This window comes from Ipomoea nil, unplaced genomic scaffold (genome assembly GCF_001879475.1).
Source record: "Ipomoea nil cultivar Tokyo-kokei standard unplaced genomic scaffold, Asagao_1.1 scaffold2845, whole genome shotgun sequence".
In the NCBI taxonomy this organism is placed as follows: Eukaryota; Viridiplantae; Streptophyta; class Magnoliopsida; order Solanales; family Convolvulaceae; genus Ipomoea; species Ipomoea nil.
Window position 1 is genome coordinate 2542788 of NW_017619273.1, and position 19870 is coordinate 2562657.

Below are 19870 nucleotides of genomic sequence, written 5' to 3' on the forward strand. Positions count from 1 at the left end.
GTGTCATTCCGCACCATGAACTAATTGCGATTTGTCATGCCGCACCTTGACCTTTAATAAGTGTTGTTTGGATGCACGAACTAAAAAAATTTTGTCGCCTAGAACATTTTGCAGGTTTCCCTGTTGCCTGGATGACGTGGAACCGGTAATGTGCTGACGTGGACCTTTTATTAAAGTCAATTCTTATTTTCATCTCATTTTTTTCAATGTGCTAATATGGACCCTGTTCTTCAATCGCGGATTCGCGGTGAGGTCCGACCGCCTGTTCTTCAACCGCGGCGACAATAGCAGCTACTCCCTCGCAGCCATGGCGGCAACGACGACGAAAACCCCAACGAATAATCAAGAAAATCTGGAGGAAGAAGGACAGATCTCGATCTCTGTCACCGAGATTTGAATGTTGATCGGAGAATTCTTCGTCCTCGTCATCTCCATCGGCCGAGGAGATTGACTGATAGTATTCTGGAGCTTTGTCGGAGTTCGTATCTGAATCGCTTTCTCCGACGTTCACTAGCACAAAAAAAATCACTAAATAAAAACTCAATTCCGTAAATACTGCGAAGAAGGTTAATCCTCAATTACCTTGGTTGAATTCCGGCGGAGTGTTCGACACCGCGTTCATTGCGCCTCAGCTACAGAGAAATCGATAAGTTGAGATAAATGTTCAAAGCAATCACTTGGGGATAAGCTTAGATGAATGTTCAAAGCAATTGATAAGCTGAGATGAATGGTTGCATAAGATGCCAAAAAACCATATAATACAGCAGTGGTTATTGAAACTGGGTTGCATGGGGAAACAATCACTTGCTTTGAGTATTTTTTCAATCACTTGCTTCGGCGAGGTGGACCAACCAGGGCCTTTGCGGGGGAGCTGGAATTTTAGACGGCGGAGTGGAGGGAGCCGGAGAGAATGCCGGCGTTTGCGCCTACGTCCTTGAAGACCGATACGGTGTCAAGGGTGGATTGATCGTATTCCTGGGAAGATTTGAGGACAGGGGAGTACTGGAGTAGATACCAAAGGCGTACGATAAGTCGCAGCTGCATTGAATCCATTTGCTAAAAAATGGATGCGCCGGAGAAGAAGATGGAAAAACAGTTTTGGGTGTTCAACAATCGGCAGTGGAAAAGTCAAAAAATAAGCATGCCATGTCATATATTTAATAATTATTTAAAATAGGCTAATAAAAAAAAACTCCACATCAGCTTTTATTACCTACAACTTGTAGAAAACCTGCAAAATGTTCTAGGCGACAAAATTTTTTTAGTTTGTGCATCGAATCATCACTTATGAAAGGTGAGGGTGCGATTTGGCACTTGAGCCAAAAAAATATAAAGGAGTGTCCAGAAGTGAGACTTCTGGACACAACCCGATCCTAATTCACACTTGTCTACTTCCCTCTTCTCCCTACGATTTCTCACTCCGTCTATCTCTCTCTATCGCTCTCAATCTATCTCTGTAATCCAGACGTCTTAGGCGTTAATGGCGTCTGAATTTTGTATCGGCCATTATACACAAAAGACATTCTTGATCCAATCGCAGACTATACTACGATTTGCTTCGAGAGATAGATAGAAGAGGCCGATTTTAGGGAAACCCTAAATTTGTGTTTGGGGTTTTAAATCCTCTTTTATTTGAAGGAAGATCTACTGAGATGGTTGTTTGTTTGTACGGATACACTTAAGGTGAACACTCAAGGTGGTTACTTGTAAGACTGTAACGTACTCATTCTTACTTAATCTTTACTATCCTTGCTAAAATGTATATTTGTATAATTAGGGTTTGAACCTGACTAATTTAGCGACCGAGTGTTGTATGTTGCACTTGATTTATATTGATTTGCATTTTCTAACGTTAAGCTTTCCTATATTTACCCAGAAAATTGTTTTTTGAATATGGGGATACTATAGTGTTATCCTTGCGCTCCTATGAAAATTTATGCTTTTTAAACAGAAATGATTTGTAAAAAATGTTTATACAGTTGATAATTGCAAGAAAGAAAAAAAATCAAATTTCATAGGAGAAGGTTTATAGACAGAAAATAAGAAAGACGCAAAAGCTATGAGAATAATAGATGTTAAGATAAATGTTCAATGTACCTTTGTTTGAAATTGTGTCCTTCCTTTTGGACCAATGACAGTTGATTTAGTTAACTTCCTCATTTGCTTGATCTCCTCAATGTTTGGAAAGTGTTTCTCTGTAAGTAGTGTGTTTAGTTGAGAATGAATTGTGTACTCTCCATTTAAAAGTGATTATCTGATTGTAACTGAGTTTAAAACATAAAAGCCCAATGAAATTCCCTAGAATTTTGCTGGAATTCATTAATGATTACTTCTTTTGGGAAGCAGAAAAGACACACCTTGAAAAGGTAGTATTTATTCCCATTCTTTATCCTGGCATATGTTGGTGTCAAAACAGTTATTATGGTTTCTAGCTTTACAACATTACTGATTAAATTTAATTTTGATGTCAACAGTCACCTAATTAGTATATGTGTATTTTGTTTCAAAATTTATGATCCAGTACTGTTTTTGATTACCAGTTCGATATGTTTATTATTTTCTGTTTTTGAAAATAGTTCACAATTCTGTTTGTCTTAATTTATTCAGATTCTAACATTTGTTTTCAAGGAAATAGCACATGATGATAATAATTTCTGATGCCATTACATTTCAGAGTTACGATATACCATATTACTATATTTGAAGTTTAATTTAAGGTGATCTATTGCATTCCACTACTGGCAAATACAACAAAGGAAGGCGTCATGTTATACTTACATACCTGGCGCACCGAGTCTTCAAGATTTCACAACTTGACTATAGATTTATTTATAAAGTACAATCCAATTTTGATTGTTTACTATGTTTGTGTGAATATACAAAATCAAAATCATTGTTTTTGTTTGAAATTGTATGTTCTAAGACTTTGTTTAGACTTAAGTATTTACTACTTGACTGTTTTGATTGGGAGAAATGTTTTGATAAATGAATGTTTGATTTGGAATTTTGTTGTAGTCCTTATTTGGAAGAAACATTATGGCTTTAATATAGAGAGAGAATAGGCATAAGAAAGTATATTTGTATTAATTACATACTTTGCTGATTTTGATTGAGAAGAAGCTATTTTTTAGCTATTAAAAGTACTTGACTATTAAGCTGTAGTCCTTGACTATTAAGCTGTTTTCCATGACTATTAAAAGTACTTGAATATAGATTTTATTTAAAAGTACATGACTATTTTGATTGTTTACTATGTTTTTCTCAATATACTTGGACTTTAATTTAAGCTGTAGTCCGTTATTGAAACATTTATTACATTTATTCATAGAGAAGAACCTATTTTTTAGTTCTTAAAAGTACTTGACTATTAAGCTGTAGTCCTTTATTGAAAGTACTTGACTATTAAGCTATTTTTTAGATATTTAAACTACTTAATGTTTATATATGATTAAGCCATGATATTTCAATTTGATATTCTTTATGTTTTGTATGATATTCTTGATTTGGTTAAATTTCAAATGTTTATTGACTTTGTATATGATCTATAAAGTAGTTTAGTATTTTAGAATGTCATGAAAAGAGTGTGAAGCCAAGTTCAGATGTTGACAAAACTGAACTCATGGAAAAAAAAAAAAAAGAACATAGCCAAAAAGGTGCCATTGAAGTAAAATAGGTGAGAAATGAAACAAATGATAATCATAGCTTTATTGTTCAGTTAAAAAACTTCAACAGTTGGATCAAAATACATAATGCAACTGATGAATGAACAAATTCCTCTATTTCAGATGTATTGGAAGTTCAAGGCCAAAACAATAGAGATACTATGCCTCACAGATAAGTCATTTTAAATTTCAGCCACTCATGTTTCTTGCAAATCTATTTCTTGTGCCTGCCACTTGATATCTGCCTGTTCATACCTGCAATGAGTTAGGAAATAGACAAACCACAGCATAAAAACATATAAAAACCATCAATGTTGCAAAAATCGCGCCTAGGCGCTAGGCGCCATTGCGCCGCCACGAGGAACGGCCTCCGCAGCCTCCTCCGCGGCCGGCCGCCTAGACTGCCTAACCGGCCGGTTCGGCGGTTTTTTTTTTTTTTTTTTTTGGAAAATGTCGGAAAAGTTTCGGAAGGCATAACTTTTGACTCGGTTGTCCGATTTGGACAATTTTTTTTTTTCAAATCGCGTATTTTTTCGAGATCTATCCACCGCCGAAGGCAGTTTGGTCCACTAATTTCTCAAAAAGATGCTTCTTTAGCTCTTAATTTTAGTTTTTTATGTATTTAGATGGTTTAAACAATCTTTTGAACACTTTTACAACCACTTTCGTAAATAATTTCTAAGAAATAACTATAGAAACCTTATGTTTTATTACTAAATTTTAAAAATTTTTAATTTTTAATTTTATTTTTAATTAAAAAAATATAAAAAAATATAAAAAAAATATAAAAAATCGGCGCCTAGGCGCCCTAGGCGCTAGGCTCCCCCTTGGCGCCTAGGGGGCGCCTAGCGTGTTTTGCAACATTGAAAACCATTGATAAGACTGTAAAAGAAAGCACTAATAGACAGTGCATAGTATCCTTGTCAATCCATCAACAATCAAACATAATATGTACTCAGTAGTACATATTATCAAAATCCATATTACAAAAACAAATGAGCACCCAAGTCACCAGTATCATATTGTCCATCATTGAACCACAAAACACAAACTTAATTTTACTCCTGTTTAACCAAAACAGCTTTTGCTTTCTTAACATCTCTACTTGATGAAAACTGATCAAGTAGATTCCTTTTTGATGACACTGCTTCCAATGGTTCATCTTGTTCATCCAGCTTTTGCTTCTTAGCTTGAATAGGATTGGGACTGGTTGCCTCATCACCCGATTCAGACTCCTGTTACAAATAAGAAAAAAAATTTAGTTTTACCATGAAGTAGTTAGTTTATTGAATCAAGTGACCATTAGTTAAATACTTACATCAGACTCGACTTCTGGTTCTTCTTCATTTAACATCCTTGATAGCTGATCTTGTTCATCACTTAAACATGGACAGTAGTGATCAATTAAATCTTCATCCTGTGCTATTCCAACCACAGGTATCGCTATTGCTCGGTTCCTGAAGTGATCACTCTTAGCAGAAATCTTGAAGACCATAGCCTTATTACGGACTTCTTCCATACCGGTTGGCAGAGGAGACCCATCCTGAAAAAAACAAAAGTGTTTAGACAGCTTTCAAAGGTTAGAAAAGTATTTCATAAAAAAAAAACATTTAGAAAAATGTCTAGTAGTCCTTTTTTGACTCAAGGTTTAATAAAATACCACTGAGTATTTGCTCCTTAGGTCGAATGCAGTCTTTCCAATTATCTCGCAGCCCTCCTTGTCCCACAACAGAAAAGGAGCATCTGTGGTCTTATCACCTACCCTCACAGTGAGCCTGTACCTTAAGTTTCCCTCTTGCCAGCTTGTGGCACATTTTAGGCATTGCAAAGCCCCATTCTTCAAGTGTAATTTCCTAAAGCATCCCTCACTTCTACATGAATGGTAAAACCAATTGGTAGTACTCTCCATAGCAACAATCCTTCCAGGAACCCAGTAGTAGCCCTCCTGGTGGTTCAAATTAAATAAAATTGTTAAGTTAGGATTAAAAAAATGAAAATAGAATGTTAAGGTTAAAGTAAGTTACAATGTACCTCGGCTCTTTCATAAAGATCCTCGATTGTAGTTACTTTAATAGGAGTTTTTGAATTATCAGCAGCATTGCCATGAGACATGTGAGACACAGTCTGTACACTTAGAGGTGGCCTGGTATCAACTTTCAAACTGCAAGGTAAAGAATTAAGATTAATTCATCATTGATCTAGGAAAGGTGATTAGAAATACAAATTATTTGGAATTACCTGTCTTTAAATTCCTGGACTTCCTTGCAAGGGTGATTAAACCATAGTTGTGTAGCGTTGTATGAGCTTGAAATCCTGAATTCATCTACATATTACAAACACAAATTTGATTAGAAATAATCAATACAGATGTTAAAGAATATCTTATCATGAACTTACTATCCACTTTCTTTGCTCGACAAAGTTGGAGTAAAACAATCAAAGGACCTTCCACATGAGTTTTGAAATAATGCATGGCTGTATCCACATGTTGATCACAGACAGTACACTTCAGACGATTGCCCCTAAAAATTAGTAAAATAGATTGTAAGTAGATAGAATATATTCTACTGATTAACTTTATATTGAGTTGATTGTTTAATGCTTTTTTATTATATAACAGTTCATTAAATGCAGGTGAAACTGAACTATAAGTCTGAGTGATATATAAAGAAGTCTGTAAGCAGTATAGTCAGAAAATGACCAAGATAAGTATTTTTGAATAATATATGTTTTAGCTTAATCACTTCATATGCACAGTTTACTTTAGCATGATTTACTTTATTTGAGATACATGATGTACATTTATATTGAGTTGGTTGTTGAAAATAGTTTGAGATGGGAAAAAATATACAGTGGGAGATCAGAACCTTGGGTTCATTAAAGGGATAATACAGATATGTAAGAGGTAAGCTAAAGCTAATTGCTTGTAAATTAAAGCTCAATGATTACCAGTTGAATTAGTTCCTTATTTGAGTTTTAAATTTTATTTGAATCTGCTTAATAGGCAATTTCCGATTTAATCACAGCTTGAATACATACAGTGGTTGGAGTTTGGCAGAAATATATCTTGGGAGAGCAGAAAATTGGGTTCAATCAGTCTCAATCCTAATAACAATATGTAAGAGCTAAGTTACATATAGTTTATTGAAACTTCAATTAGTTTCTGATTTCAGTTTTAAAATTTAATTGAAACTAATTAATAGCAGATTTCTTATCTCACCACAGATTGAATACATAAAAAATGGATTGAGATTCGCACAACTATACAGTGGCAGCTCAGAAACTTGAATTCATCAAGTAATGTTACACATATGCAATAGGTAAGTGAAAGCTTATTGATAGAAAGTTTTAAGGTCTATGTTTACTGTATTGGTGACAAAAATATTTAACACACATGTCCATTTTCTAAGCATATTAGAATTAGGAAAAAAACTGTAAATCTTATGCAGTTTTATATGGAAATAAACTTAGAAAAGTAAGCATACTTATTGGTCATCTTCTATGAGAAAATCCACCAATTTGGAGGGAAATCCAGCTATAAGAATCTCTTTGGGAGTGTAGTACTCCACCACTCTACCAATCACATCTAAAATGTGAATAGAACAAAACAAATTAAAATTAAAACATAGGATATAGGATATATAATATAGAGAAAAGAGCAATTAGAAATCATACCAATGGGATGCTTTTCAGATACATTGCCACTCATTAAGTCAATATAAGACTTAAGCCGAAACATTAGTAAGGGAAACCCCTTGCGCCTGTGCCTCTCAACAGTAGTCTCATGACTAAATCTGATCATATAGCTATGATCAGTAGTTTTGTATTGGTAGTAGTGTGATATAACTGCAAAATCTTTGATGGCATAAACCTTCCCTTCTTTCAAAAGTTTAGAATACTTTTTAACACACTCTTTAGGGATGTTTCCATGAATGTATGTACCCTATCAACAAAGAACATATATATTGACTGTAAAATTTTACATTTTTTGTAGGCAGTTGAAATCGAAAGAGAACTTACCTCAGAATCATGAAAGACACATTCCTGACTCTTGATGCTATCCGAACTGTTGCGACCTTCGGGTACCGTATAGGTACGAATCAACCGTAGCCTGATAGCTTTTCTGTAAGTAGACAATTTGATGTCTTTGCCTAGAATAAAAACAGGAGCCATTGCAGGTTTCGGCCAGAATTTTGAAAGCAATGAAGAAAAAGATGAATGGCCAAGTTAGACTGAAGAAAATAACAATGGTAGAAAACGCAAGAGAACAATGGTAGAAAGCAAACAACTAAATACCAAGGTTTTATAGAAGGTGGTAGAGAAGTTTCAAATGAGCCATGATCTCTCGGTTGCCTCCTAAATGAGACTGCACATTGGAAGAACAAACGACACTTGGGAAAATGCAATTACCCTTCATATATATATATCCTGTATCCGTTATATGTAGATCATCATTGTATGTATTTGTATTTGTATCGTATTGTATTTCTTCTATTATTTATTCGTTTATAATGGTTGGAATTCAATTGTTGGCCGCCGCATTAATATAAAATGCGACTGACCACATTCCAAGATAATTGGGACTTTAAAAAATTGATTGTAATCATAGATTTATAGATATTTATTGATATAGATTACTTATTCTTCAATTAAGATACAAACTGAAATGATTTTTTGTATTCTTTATTTTTTTTTTCTGATACCGAGATTCAACCAAAACGATGTAGTATAGTTTGAGCGGGAAAATGGAGCCATTTCATTGGCCGAAATCTTATGGCTTTAATATATAGAGAGATTATTATTATTATTATTATTATTATTATTATTATTATTATTATTATTATTATTATTATTATTATTATTATTGAAAATAAAGGGATCGCGAACCAACTTCTGGACGAGTGGACGGCATTCTTCAACAATTGAGTCTTATGGGAGATCCGATCGTGTAGCAAAGGAGTCGGACGGGAGCCGTTGGGTATGGTATTATAAATGAAGAGATGGATCATCGTTCTCATCATCGAAATCCATCCCGGATCAATTCACCCGGAACCAATTTCCGGCGGCCGTTCCTGCCGCTTCCGGACGGCGGAGACAGGTTCAATTTGGTGCAAGCAGCGTGATTAATCTTTCTAATTGGCTTGGCGGTGGAGGTTTTTGGATGGTGGCGGCCATCTCTTTTGGTACCAATTTGTTTCTTGGTTAGCAGCAGAATTTATTTGGCCTTTTACAATTCTTAATTATTCTCCTTAGTATTGTTTATGAGTAAATACTCAAAATGGTCCCTCGACTATAGCTAAATTCACAAATTAGTCCTCGACTTTCAATTTCAACCAATTAAGTCCTTAACTTTACAATTTTGACACGATTTGGTCCTCCATCTATTCGAACGTTTGTTGACCGTGATCGACGATTTCCAGAAGAACCTTCAGCTCTCGTCGGAGCATGTGGAGGCCTCCAGGATGACGTTGCACCGATTCGGAAATACGTCGTCTTCTTCGCTCTGGTTCGAACTCAACTACATTGAATCCAAAGGGATGATGAAGAAAGGCGACCGGATTTGGTAGATTGCTTTCGGCAGGGGATTCAAATATAACAATGCGGTCTGAAAATGCAACCGGAACCTTAAAAAACCGACGATGGACCATGAAATTACATATATATCCTCAAAAATCAAAGTCAACAAACGATCAAATAGACAGGACCAAATTGTGTTAAAATTACAAAGTTAAGGACTTAATTGGTTGAAATTGAAAGTTGAGGACCAATTTATGAATTTAGCTATAGTCGAGGGACCATTTTGGGTATTTACTCTTGTTTATATTCGGGTTATTCTATTGTATATATATAGAACAATTATTAATGAAATGCTAGTTCCTGCATTATCCAGTTTCTCTCTCTCTCTATTCTATGTATTGTTATTGGCATACAATTGTGTTAAAATTAAAATCATTCTGGAAAACTGAACTAAAGAATGACGAATTTACAACACATTATCAACACGATATAGAATGTGAATGATAATGTGTATTCAAGCATAAACATGTACACATGTATATACTGTACGGGGAAGAGAAAATAACATAAAAGTCCTAGTCTAAAGGAGAATAAATATAACAGAAATAAACTAAAACAATGCATAGGATACTACTGCTTAACACGCCCCCGCAAGATGGAGGAACCATCAGTTACGCCAATCTTGGACCGAAACCGCTGAAACAACACACGACCCAACGGCTTAGTTAACATATCAACCACTTGATCATGAGAAGATACATGACACACAGAAAGAGAACCATCAGCCACCATATCCCTAACGAAGAAGTAATCCAAGGCAACATGCTTCATTCATGAGTGAAAAACGAGATTTTTGCACACATATGTAGCCCACAAATTATCACAAAACAAGTTTGGTGGTTGAGATAAGATAACACCAATTTCTTGAAGGAGACTCTGAATCCAAATTAGCTCAGTTGCCGCATGAGCCAAAGCACGGTACTCAGCTTCCGTTGATGACCTTGACACTGTCTTTTGACGAGCAGACTTCCAGGATATAATATTTGTACCAAGATAAACTATATAAGCAGTAGTGGATCGACCATTGTCATTTACATTGCCCCAATCAGAATCTGAAAAGGCTGTTAGCACCGACAATCATATTTCAAGAATAAGCCATGATGACACATGCCTTTTAGATAACGAAGCACACGTTTTGCCGCTTGCCAGTGACCATCATTAGGCGCATGCATATACTGAGACAATTTATTTACCACATAGGCCACAACTGGTCTAGTAATCAATAGATATTGTAACAAACTAATTAGACGCCGATAGTTTGTTGCATCTATCACATGCCTAGAGTCATTGGCCTGAAGTGCAATATCTGAAGCCATAGGCATGGATACCTCCTTTGCCCCTTCCATTTTGAACCGATTGAGAATATCTGCTAAGTACTGACCTTGAGATAAAAACATGCTGGAGGAGGTAGGTACCACTTCTACGCCCAAAAAATGATGGAGAGCACCAAGATCCTTAATGGAAAACCTGTGATCTAAAACAGTAACAAACTTATCCAAAAAAGATGTATTGTTACCAGTTAAAATTATGTCGTCCACATACACCAGAAAATAAGCCATAGTACCATTTGATACATAAATAAACAAAGATGTGTCAGCCCTTGATCTCTTGATCCCAAACGCCAATAAGAAATCGTATAATTCTAAGTATTATAGAGGACTGTGCGGACTGGTGTAGTCGTGTGCCATTAGTCTGTATGTCGTGTGCCTGGCCTAATGTAGTCGTGTGCCACAGTTTGTATGTCGTGTGCATAGGTTTGTTAATTAATAAAGCCTGGGTTCGAAACCTGATGTTTATATGTATTCTTGTGTGCCATTATGTATTAAATTGTGTGCATGATACTAATTTGTTGTGTGCTCGTAATCAGTCCTCTATATATTGTGGTCCTCATGTGAACTCAACCCTATATATATATATATATATATATATATATATATATATATATATATATATATATATATATATATATATATATATATATATATATATACACACACACACACACACACACACACACACACACACACACACACACACACACACACACACACACACACACACACACATAGAGTCGAGTTCAGGTGCGGCGAGACCCTTCTGTGCGGTCGTGCGGTGGTTTTCATAATACACCAATAGTTAAGCAAATATACACCATCAACGTTAGGAAATGCACTATAAAACACACACAAAAATTAGTTACGCATCACCAAAACACACCATTAGGTATGACAAAAAACACCACACAGTGTTCGGAAATATACCATTAGTGGTAGCCGGTAGGGAGTTATATGGTGTATTTTTTGGGTGTGTTGTGTATCTTTTAGTATATTTTTGCATTTCATTGTTGTGTGTTTCTTTACTCTATTGGTGCATATTGTTAACACTGTTGGTGTATTTTGAAAACCGCCGCACGGGAGGGCCTCGCCGCATTTGAACTTATATATATATATATGTGTGTGTGTGTGTGTGTGTGTGTGTGTGTGTGTGTGTGTGTGTGTGTGTGTGTGTGTGTGTGTGTGTGTGTGTGTGTGGGCGGAGTTAGGATTGGTTGGTGCGGGGGGCCAATCACAATTTGAGAGGGAATAATAAAACATATAAATATTTATTTAACATATTTCAAAATACATCATTATATTACAAATCTAATAAAATTTGGAACGTCTTCCAAAATTCAATGGCTCAATACTTGTAAATGAATTTACTGATGTTGAATTTTCAGAATTCTTTCTTTTAAAGAAAAGATCAATTTAAAGTAGTAAAAATTTAAAGATTTTGATACAAAATGACAATTTATTATTATAATAAACACAATTGTAATGTATTTCATTTGCAAATTAAAAAAGATAAAAATTAAAGTAGTAGAAATTTAAAGATTTTGGTAGCAAAATGACACTTTATTATTATAATAAACACAATTGCAATGTATTTCATTTGCAAATTAAAAAAGACAAAGATTAAAGTAGAAGAAATTTAAAGATTTTGGTAGCAAAATGACAATTTATTATTATAAATTATAATAAACACAATTGCAATGTATTTCATTTGCAAATTAAAAAACTAACTATATAGCAAATTAGCAATCCACTAAATTACCCTAAAAGCTTGCTTGGAGGGGGCAAAATAACAAATATTTAGTGAGGGGGGCCAAAAAAAAAACTACAATTTTAATAAATAAAAAAAAATGGTTGGGGGGCCTTGGCCCCCCTGCACCTTAAATGTGGCTCCGCCACTATGTGTGTGTGTGTGAAAACACCCCTACCATTATAACTTCCGTTATTTTTTTCAACTATTATTACCATGCACAATCATCCAGAATATATTTTCTTATCTTCTTCAATGGTAATAATATATAAGTACTATATAAGTTATTTCTTAAAATCTAAATAACACATTTATAAAAATGGTTTACATTATTATTTATTTCCTAAAATCAAAATAACACATTTATAAAAATGATTTACATTATTATTTTGAGTACTATTGACTCTGTACAATATCACTAGGACTCAAACTTATGACCTCCAATTTGTTGTTATTATTATTGTTATTATAATACAATAATATAAATATCTAAAATTTAAATAAATCTAATATTTTAATATACATTACTAATTATAGACATTTATTTTTGTGTATTGTGCAGAAAAAATACTAGTATTATAATATATACTGTATAATTCCTTTTTGCCAAGATATATATATATATATATAATGATTTGATAAAGTGCTAAATTGGAATGCATGGTCTTCAAGTTTATCATTTCCCAACCCAAAGAAGAAATCAGAGATATTCAACGGCCAGAGGCCAGACTGCCAGAGGGTATAAATAAATTAAAAAATAATAATTGTAAAACCCCACTGTCTGTCAACTATGAAGACTAAAAAGCAAAATCAAATGAAAATTGAAGTGAGAGGTTAGTCCATAGAGGCTTTTTCTTTTCAATATCTCCGATTCTAGTCGCCTTGATTCGCTGTTCTTCGATTGTTCTACTCAATTCTGCCCGAGTTCTTAATTCGGTAAGCTCTCAGATTCAAGCTAATGTTTTTCAATTCCATTCATTCTTTTTATTTTATTATTTCTCATTAGGTCATCAATTGTATTGCTTTGTTTATCAAGACTGGATTTTCAGATGTGATTTGTGCTCCCTTTTGATTTTGCTTGTTTTTAAATTCCCTTTTTACAGCTTAATTTTGACTAACGGAAAATTCCAGTAAAAGATTGGAAATGCCAACTGCAATTTTGCAGTTGGAGGAGATGATTGTGGCATTTTTATTTATTTATTTATTTTTTTAAATTTATATTATGGGTGGGGTAGTTGTTGAATGGTGATGATGTTAAGCAAGTATGGTGTTTTGGGTCTCCTTGGGTTTGGCTATAGTAGAACTTGATTTTGTACCTCATATTTTTTTTGAGAATTTTGAATGACATAATGTTATTGAGGACAATCTGCTAATGAAGAGTTGTCTGTCCCAAGAGGTACAGAGCTGAAGTTGCCTACTTTAGTTTGTGGAAATGAAGAGACGCCTACTGGGATTGTAATGCCCAAAGCTAAGATCATGCATATAATTCTGTAATTACTGATATTGCCATTTTTGTATTTTCTGAAAAATTAACTCATTTTGATGTCTTTAGTCCTGCCTTGCTTTCCAGCCTTTTCAAATTATGAGTTTCACCGGCTAACAATTACATGTACCATTCAACTGAATAGGAGTGCATAAGGTTGGATAACTGGATAAGAACTCACTTAGTTAAGAGTGGATAAGGCTGAATTGTATACGAGTGGACAAAGCCAGATATCTTATGCTTGGTTGACATGGATGTAATTTGGAATTTCGGATATACAATTTGTTAGTTTTTCCGAATATAAGATTACAAACTAATTAACTGCAATGAAAACTTTGACTGCAGAACTAAGTCAAATTTGACCTGATTTCTAGCTATGTCATACTAGTTTGCTTTGTGCCTTCCCTTGGCATACATGGTTCATAATATAACTCATTCACATAAAATGGAAGTTAAGCCATGAAAACTTGTTGCCAGTACTTCTCGTTATTGCAGTCAATTTTATTGAATAATTTGGAATTGTGATAATCTATTAATAGTGCAATGACTACATTAAATTCCATTAGTGGCCTAATGGATATGAGGATATCTGCTTGACTGCTTCTTCTTCTTTTGGTGGATCCAATTGGAAGATAAAATTTTGTCTGTTTTCAACATCACATTCTAGAATGCCTTCTTTTGATGGATCCAATTGAAAGATAACATCTAGGCTGGCTGCAGTATCACATTGTAGATTATTATAACTTTAGTTTCCATTATTGAATCTATTTAAGAAAGGAATAAACAAGTAAATCTTTTTTCACCTTGAGGTTTCATTTATAATTGGGCTCTATGACAATGTTCTAGTGCACCTAAGTGATATTTTGGCAAAAAGTTGTACATTTTATTGTATTGTCTTTTTCCTGGGTTGCCTTTTAACTAAAAAAGAACATGTAAAAATGAAGGGTGTCAAGGCGCCCTTTTACTTTGCTGAATACATAGGTTCTATTGAGACCATTTTTGAGAGTTCTATTTTTTATTTTTTTAATTGCAGGTTTTCATCCTGTGAAGCTTATTAGATGTTGGTGCCAATCAAGGGTGAAGTTTTCTTGGCTTCTTAAAATCACCCGAGAAATCAATATGACCGTTTGAAGCTGAGGATTTTACTACTAAGGTTTGTACATTAGTAATTTCCTGTCAGTGTTTCTTTTCCATTGTAGACAAACTCATAATGGTTAATCTCTTTGTACTCTAATTTGCACATTTTAGATAACCAGCAATTAATTAGGTGAATTTTATTGCTTAAACTATGAAATGATTATCTTTCTACAATGCTAGATCACTATCAAGTTATTTTTGCTAGACTTTACATGTTTGATACAATTAATATGGTTTTTCATATCTTTGTTTTCTAGAAATTAGATGTTCCTTATTTCTGTCAATTTTGTGCTGCAGCCCACTAAACCAGAAAAGGAAATTAAGTTCAGGGAAATCGGTGATAGGGGATAGAAATTGGAGGAATCAACCTTCTTGGAAAAAAAAATCTGAGGAAGTTTACTATATAGTCCAAAAACAGAAAGTTAAAACCTTTAATAAAGCAAGCTTTGCAGGACAACCTAGATAATTCATTAACCTTATAACTTTTTACCCTCAAAGTACGTAGAAATCCCTATTTGTAGATCCTTAAGAATGAGAACATACTGAATTCTAACATGATTCAGTTACTGATTTATCAACTAGTTTTAATGACAGACTCTAGACACATTAAAAATTCACTGAACTAACCATATTACACAAAACTATTACATTTTAAAAATATATATGACAGTTAAAATAAGTAAATAACACATTATATTTTCCACCAAATTGTCAGTTATTATATTCCTTTGTCAATTGTTCTTGTACTAAGTTCCTTTGAGGTTTTTGCAAACAAAATTGATGAACCGTTGCCAGAATTATTATTTTTATTTAAGAAATTAGCTGGGAAAATTTAGAGTTGAATTGTTCTTCTCATACTAGAGTTTCTGTGATTTTTTCTCAGAATTCAAGTTGGTAACAGGAATATTTGAGGATCAATGTCTTTCATACAATTTTGTAATTTTGACTTCTCTTGGGTGTTTTACTTATTTCAATCTCTATTTTTCAGGTTTTATTTAATATTGGTTTCCTTTACTGAGGATAATACTGTTTTAAACAACAGGCGGGATGGAGATTTCTTTATTAAAAGCACTTCTCAACAACATCTCAAGCTTCTTTCATATATCATCACTGGAAAACATCAATTCTTTACTAGTTCTTAAGTATTATTGGAAGGCAGAAGACATACTGAAGCTATTAAAGCCAATTCTCTATGGCATTGTTGATTCTGAAATAGTCTCTGATGAACTGTTTCAAAAAGCATTTGCTGGATTGGGCCATTCAATTGATCAACTAAGGGAGTTATTTGAAACCTGGCAACTATTGAGCAGTAAAGTTTATTTTGTATGTCATCAGATATCTTTAGTTAAATTACACACACACACACACACCCACACCCACACCCACACCCAACTAACCTCTGGATTTGAAATCACTGAATCAAATGCTCATGATAAAGGGCAATAAAACATTAATTGAAAGTGTCGTTTCCTGTCTGTTGTTAGATGTGGTAAAGAACCCCTTTGTCCCTTTCCTCTTTCATGCTGATCTTACTTTTTTGGTTAATGTGTAAAGCCTTTTGAATTCTTTACCCTATGCTACTAAAAGGGAGTAGTTTTAGCTACACTATTTTTATCTAGCTGATTATTGGATTACATGCAGGTTTTGCAAGCTGAATCATTAATTGTAAAGGTTCAGAGTTGCAGCCTGGAAATTCTTGAGCTAATTGTCTCTTCTGATTGTTCACTTCCTGCTGAAGCAAGCTTGACATCTCTTGAGGTATGTGCTGACTTGTATATATTCTTATCTCCCATTATTTTTATACACCAGAGTTTAGTTAAAACATATACCAATTCGTCTGTCATTATACTCATCTGAAAGAAGTACATTTAAACTCCTGAACTGGATGCCCCGTGTTTGGTTTGCAGCAATGTATACTGAAAATCAAGTCAATTGATAATGAATTGTTATCACCAATCATCAGAAAAGCTATAAAAAATCAAGTGGAAGGTTCTGGGGCTAGCTCAGATAGCATGTCAAAAATAGCAGACTCGCTGAGCTTAAAGTCAAACCAGGAACTTCTAATTGAGCTCGTGGCACTTGAAAAGTTGAAGGAGAATGCAGAACAAGCAGAAAAGAGTGATGAAGTTGAATATATTGAGCAAATTAGTGCTCTTGTTACTCATATGCATGACTCCCTTGTAATGATGAAACATTCTGAGAGCTGTACCCCTGTGCCGATACCTGCAGATTTCTGTTGTCCTCTATCACTTGAGCTCATGACAGACCCTGTAATTGTTGCATCTGGACAAACTTATGAACGAGCTTTCATTCGAAATTGGATTGATCTTGGGCTCAATGTCTGCCCTAAGACACGGCAGACCCTGGCTCATCCGAATCTTATTCCCAACTACACTGTTAAGGCACTGATTGCAAATTGGTGTGAATCAAACGATGTAAAGCTGCCTGATCCAGTGAAGCCTTTTAGCTTGAATCAAACTACTCCAGTTATAGCACAGATGGAATCTGGTACACCCAGGGAGAATCATATCTTTCCTCATTCAAGGGCTAATAATTCTACTTCACCTGAATCAACTCACTCTTTCGATTCCCCAAGGAAAAATTCAATCTCATCTACTGCAATTCAAATTGAGACAACATCTCAGTCTCATCTCCGTTCATCTTCAGAGGAATCTTTGCCAGAAATTGAAAGTAACAGATTGAATGTTGAGCGGATGTCTCTTGAGAGTTCCGAAGACGGGTTGGCAAACTCAGGAAAACCGAGTATGGACCAAGTTAGCCGCTATTCTATGCCACTAACTATGAATTCTGTGTCATCAGCTGATGAAGATTTCCATCATGGCCATAACCGAACTACCTCTGCACCCAGCACGCTGTCTGATTCAAAATTTTCACATGTGAGTGCTGATGATGGAAATGAGATGTCTTCATCTGCCAGTGCTGATACTTCAGTGAAGGTTGCATCAGAATCTAAACCTGCTGCTACAATGGCTGCCTCGAGGAGAGAGTCTGAGTTCTTGTCACCACTCGGGACAAGGCCTCGTCCTCCTTTCTGGCGCAGGTCATCTGAGGCCTTTGTTCCGAGAATAGTTTCTTCCACTGCTGCTGGAACAAGGGCTGATATTGCAGAAGTGGAGGAGCAAGTTAAAAAGCTTGTTGAGGACTTGAAGAACACTTCTATTGATTTGCAGAGAGAAGCAACAGCTGAACTCCGATTACTAGCAAAGCATAATATGGACAACCGTATTGTGATTGCAAATTGTGGTGCTATCAGTCTGTTAGTTAACTTACTTTATTCAGTAGACCCACAAGTGCAGGAAAATTCTGTTACTGCACTCCTTAATTTATCAATTAATGATAATAACAAGTCTGCAATTGGTAATGCCAATGCAATTGAACCTTTGATTCATGTCCTTCAGACAGGGAGCCCCGAGGCTAAAGAAAACTCGGCTGCCACTCTTTTTAGCCTCTCGGTTATTGAGGATAACAAGATTAAGATCGGGAAGTCTGGGGCAATACAACCGCTTGTTGATTTATTGGGAAATGGAACTCCTAGGGGCAAGAAAGATGCAGCCACAGCTTTGTTTAACTTGTCAATACATCCTGAAAACAAGACTCGAATTGTGGACGCAGGTGCAGTAAAGTACCTCGTAGACTTGATGGACCCCGCTGCTGGGATGGTTGATAAAGCAGTTGCCGTTCTGTCAAATCTTTCTACCATTCACGAGGGAAGAGTAGCAATTGGTCAGGAAGAAGGGATCCCCGTTCTGGTCGAGGTTGTCGAGTTGGGATCTGCAAGAGGAAAGGAAAATGCAGCTGCTGCTCTACTGCAATTATGCACAAACAGTGGTAGGCACTGTAATATGGTTCTCCAAGAAGGCGCTGTACCTCCATTGGTAGCACTCTCGCAATCTGGCACCCCCAGAGCTAAAGAAAAGGTTTGACGGTAACAAAGATAATATGCCCATTTCAATCTTTATTTTGGATTGGATTAAAAAAAAAACGTATTGCTTTGTCTCCTTGCAGGCTCAAGCACTTCTTAGCTACTTCAGAAATCAGCGTCCTGGTAACGCAGGCAGGAACTGATTTTGTAGATTGCGGTTTGGACAACATCCCGTGTTTGAGGTACGAGGTTATTATGTGTGTAAATCTGGTGTTAGAAATAACGTGTGTTAATGTGTAGACTACTATTTCATGTACTTGTGATATTTCTGAGATGTGGAAAAGGTACTGATTTTGACACTCTCTGTGACATGTAAGATTTTACCTTTTGCACGGTATTTATTGGCTAAGCATTATTTATTATTTTTTACATGTAAGATTTCACCATTTTTTTTTTTTCAGTGTGAATTTGAGTAAAGAAAGTTGTGTATTTTTCATTTTGAAAGAATGTGAGTAGCTTATCAGCAAATTCTGTGCCTTTACCACACTGCAGATGGTAGAACAAGAACAAATTTCCTCTAGTTAGATAGTCTCTTTGAATTATGTTAATCTTAAATTCTGACAGATTATAATCTTAATTTAATTGATATCTATTCCCAATATATATAATACTTGTGTGTCTTTTTCTTTTTCAATAAAATCATTTCATGTATTCTTATACCATCTATCTTAGAATTTATATATTTTTTTGGTATGATTTTTCCACCAAAAGGAAAAAAAAAAAAAAAAAAAAAAAAAAAAACGGCAAACACTACTATAAAAAAGCATGGTTGAGTTTGCCGGTTTTTTTCTTTTCTTTTCTTTTCTTTTCTTTTGGTGGAAAAAACATACCAAAAAAGCATACCAAAGGAAACGGCAAACACTACTATAAAAAAGTATGGTTGAACCAAGGATCTTGTGGTCCAATGGTATCAAGTTGCTCTTGGCAAATAGTGCATCAGGGCGCACAATGCAAAACGACGTCGTTTTGTACCTTTTTCGCGTGTTT

General features: G+C 34.9%; 5 protein-coding genes across 9 annotated transcripts; 1 reads left to right on the forward strand and 4 right to left on the reverse strand.

The window, feature by feature from the left end:
- Positions 1 to 211: 211 nt before the first annotated feature.
- Positions 212 to 673, reverse strand: LOC109159823. The gene is made up of 2 exons (XM_019307933.1): positions 583 to 673; positions 212 to 510 (listed from the first exon to the last, which is right to left on the reverse strand). Exons 1-2 carry the CDS (start codon positions 620 to 622, stop codon positions 212 to 214), a joined length of 339 nt encoding a protein of 112 aa, XP_019163478.1. The 5' UTR covers positions 623 to 673.
- Positions 674 to 3859: 3186 nt separating this feature from the next.
- On the reverse strand, positions 3860 to 6135 carry LOC109159824. Its single transcript, XM_019307935.1, has 7 exons — positions 6060 to 6135; positions 5901 to 5985; positions 5694 to 5823; positions 5323 to 5607; positions 4981 to 5205; positions 4725 to 4897; positions 3860 to 3917 (listed from the first exon to the last, which is right to left on the reverse strand). Exons 1-7 carry the CDS (start codon positions 6133 to 6135, stop codon positions 3860 to 3862), a joined length of 1032 nt encoding a protein of 343 aa, XP_019163480.1.
- Positions 6136 to 7147: 1012 nt separating this feature from the next.
- On the reverse strand, positions 7148 to 7835 carry LOC109159825. The gene is made up of 3 exons (XM_019307936.1): positions 7683 to 7835; positions 7338 to 7605; positions 7148 to 7248 (listed from the first exon to the last, which is right to left on the reverse strand). Exons 1-3 carry the CDS (start codon positions 7833 to 7835, stop codon positions 7148 to 7150), a joined length of 522 nt encoding a protein of 173 aa, XP_019163481.1.
- A 1974-nt stretch (positions 7836 to 9809) lies between these two features.
- On the reverse strand, positions 9810 to 10798 carry LOC109159826 (uncharacterized mitochondrial protein AtMg00810-like). Its single transcript, XM_019307937.1, has 3 exons — positions 10351 to 10798; positions 10140 to 10300; positions 9810 to 10004 (listed from the first exon to the last, which is right to left on the reverse strand). The coding sequence occupies exons 1-3, from the start codon at positions 10796 to 10798 to the stop codon at positions 9810 to 9812; spliced, it is 804 nt and encodes a 267-aa protein (XP_019163482.1).
- A 2208-nt stretch (positions 10799 to 13006) lies between these two features.
- LOC109160261 (U-box domain-containing protein 4-like) lies at positions 13007 to 19327 on the forward strand. Of its 5 annotated transcripts, none has more exons than XM_019308538.1 (6): positions 13007 to 13256; positions 14831 to 14956; positions 15929 to 16263; positions 16582 to 16698; positions 16848 to 18878; positions 18967 to 19327. In XM_019308538.1, the coding sequence occupies exons 3-6, from the start codon at positions 15988 to 15990 to the stop codon at positions 19024 to 19026; spliced, it is 2484 nt and encodes an 827-aa protein (XP_019164083.1). In that variant the 5' UTR covers positions 13007 to 13256; positions 14831 to 14956; positions 15929 to 15987; the 3' UTR covers positions 19027 to 19327. The 5 variants fall into 5 exon arrangements, with proteins under 5 accessions (XP_019164083.1, XP_019164086.1, XP_019164084.1 ...); XM_019308541.1 differs by having other exon boundaries at positions 15983 to 16263; XM_019308539.1 differs by having other exon boundaries at positions 14837 to 14956.
- The last annotated feature ends 543 nt before the right edge of the window (positions 19328 to 19870 follow it).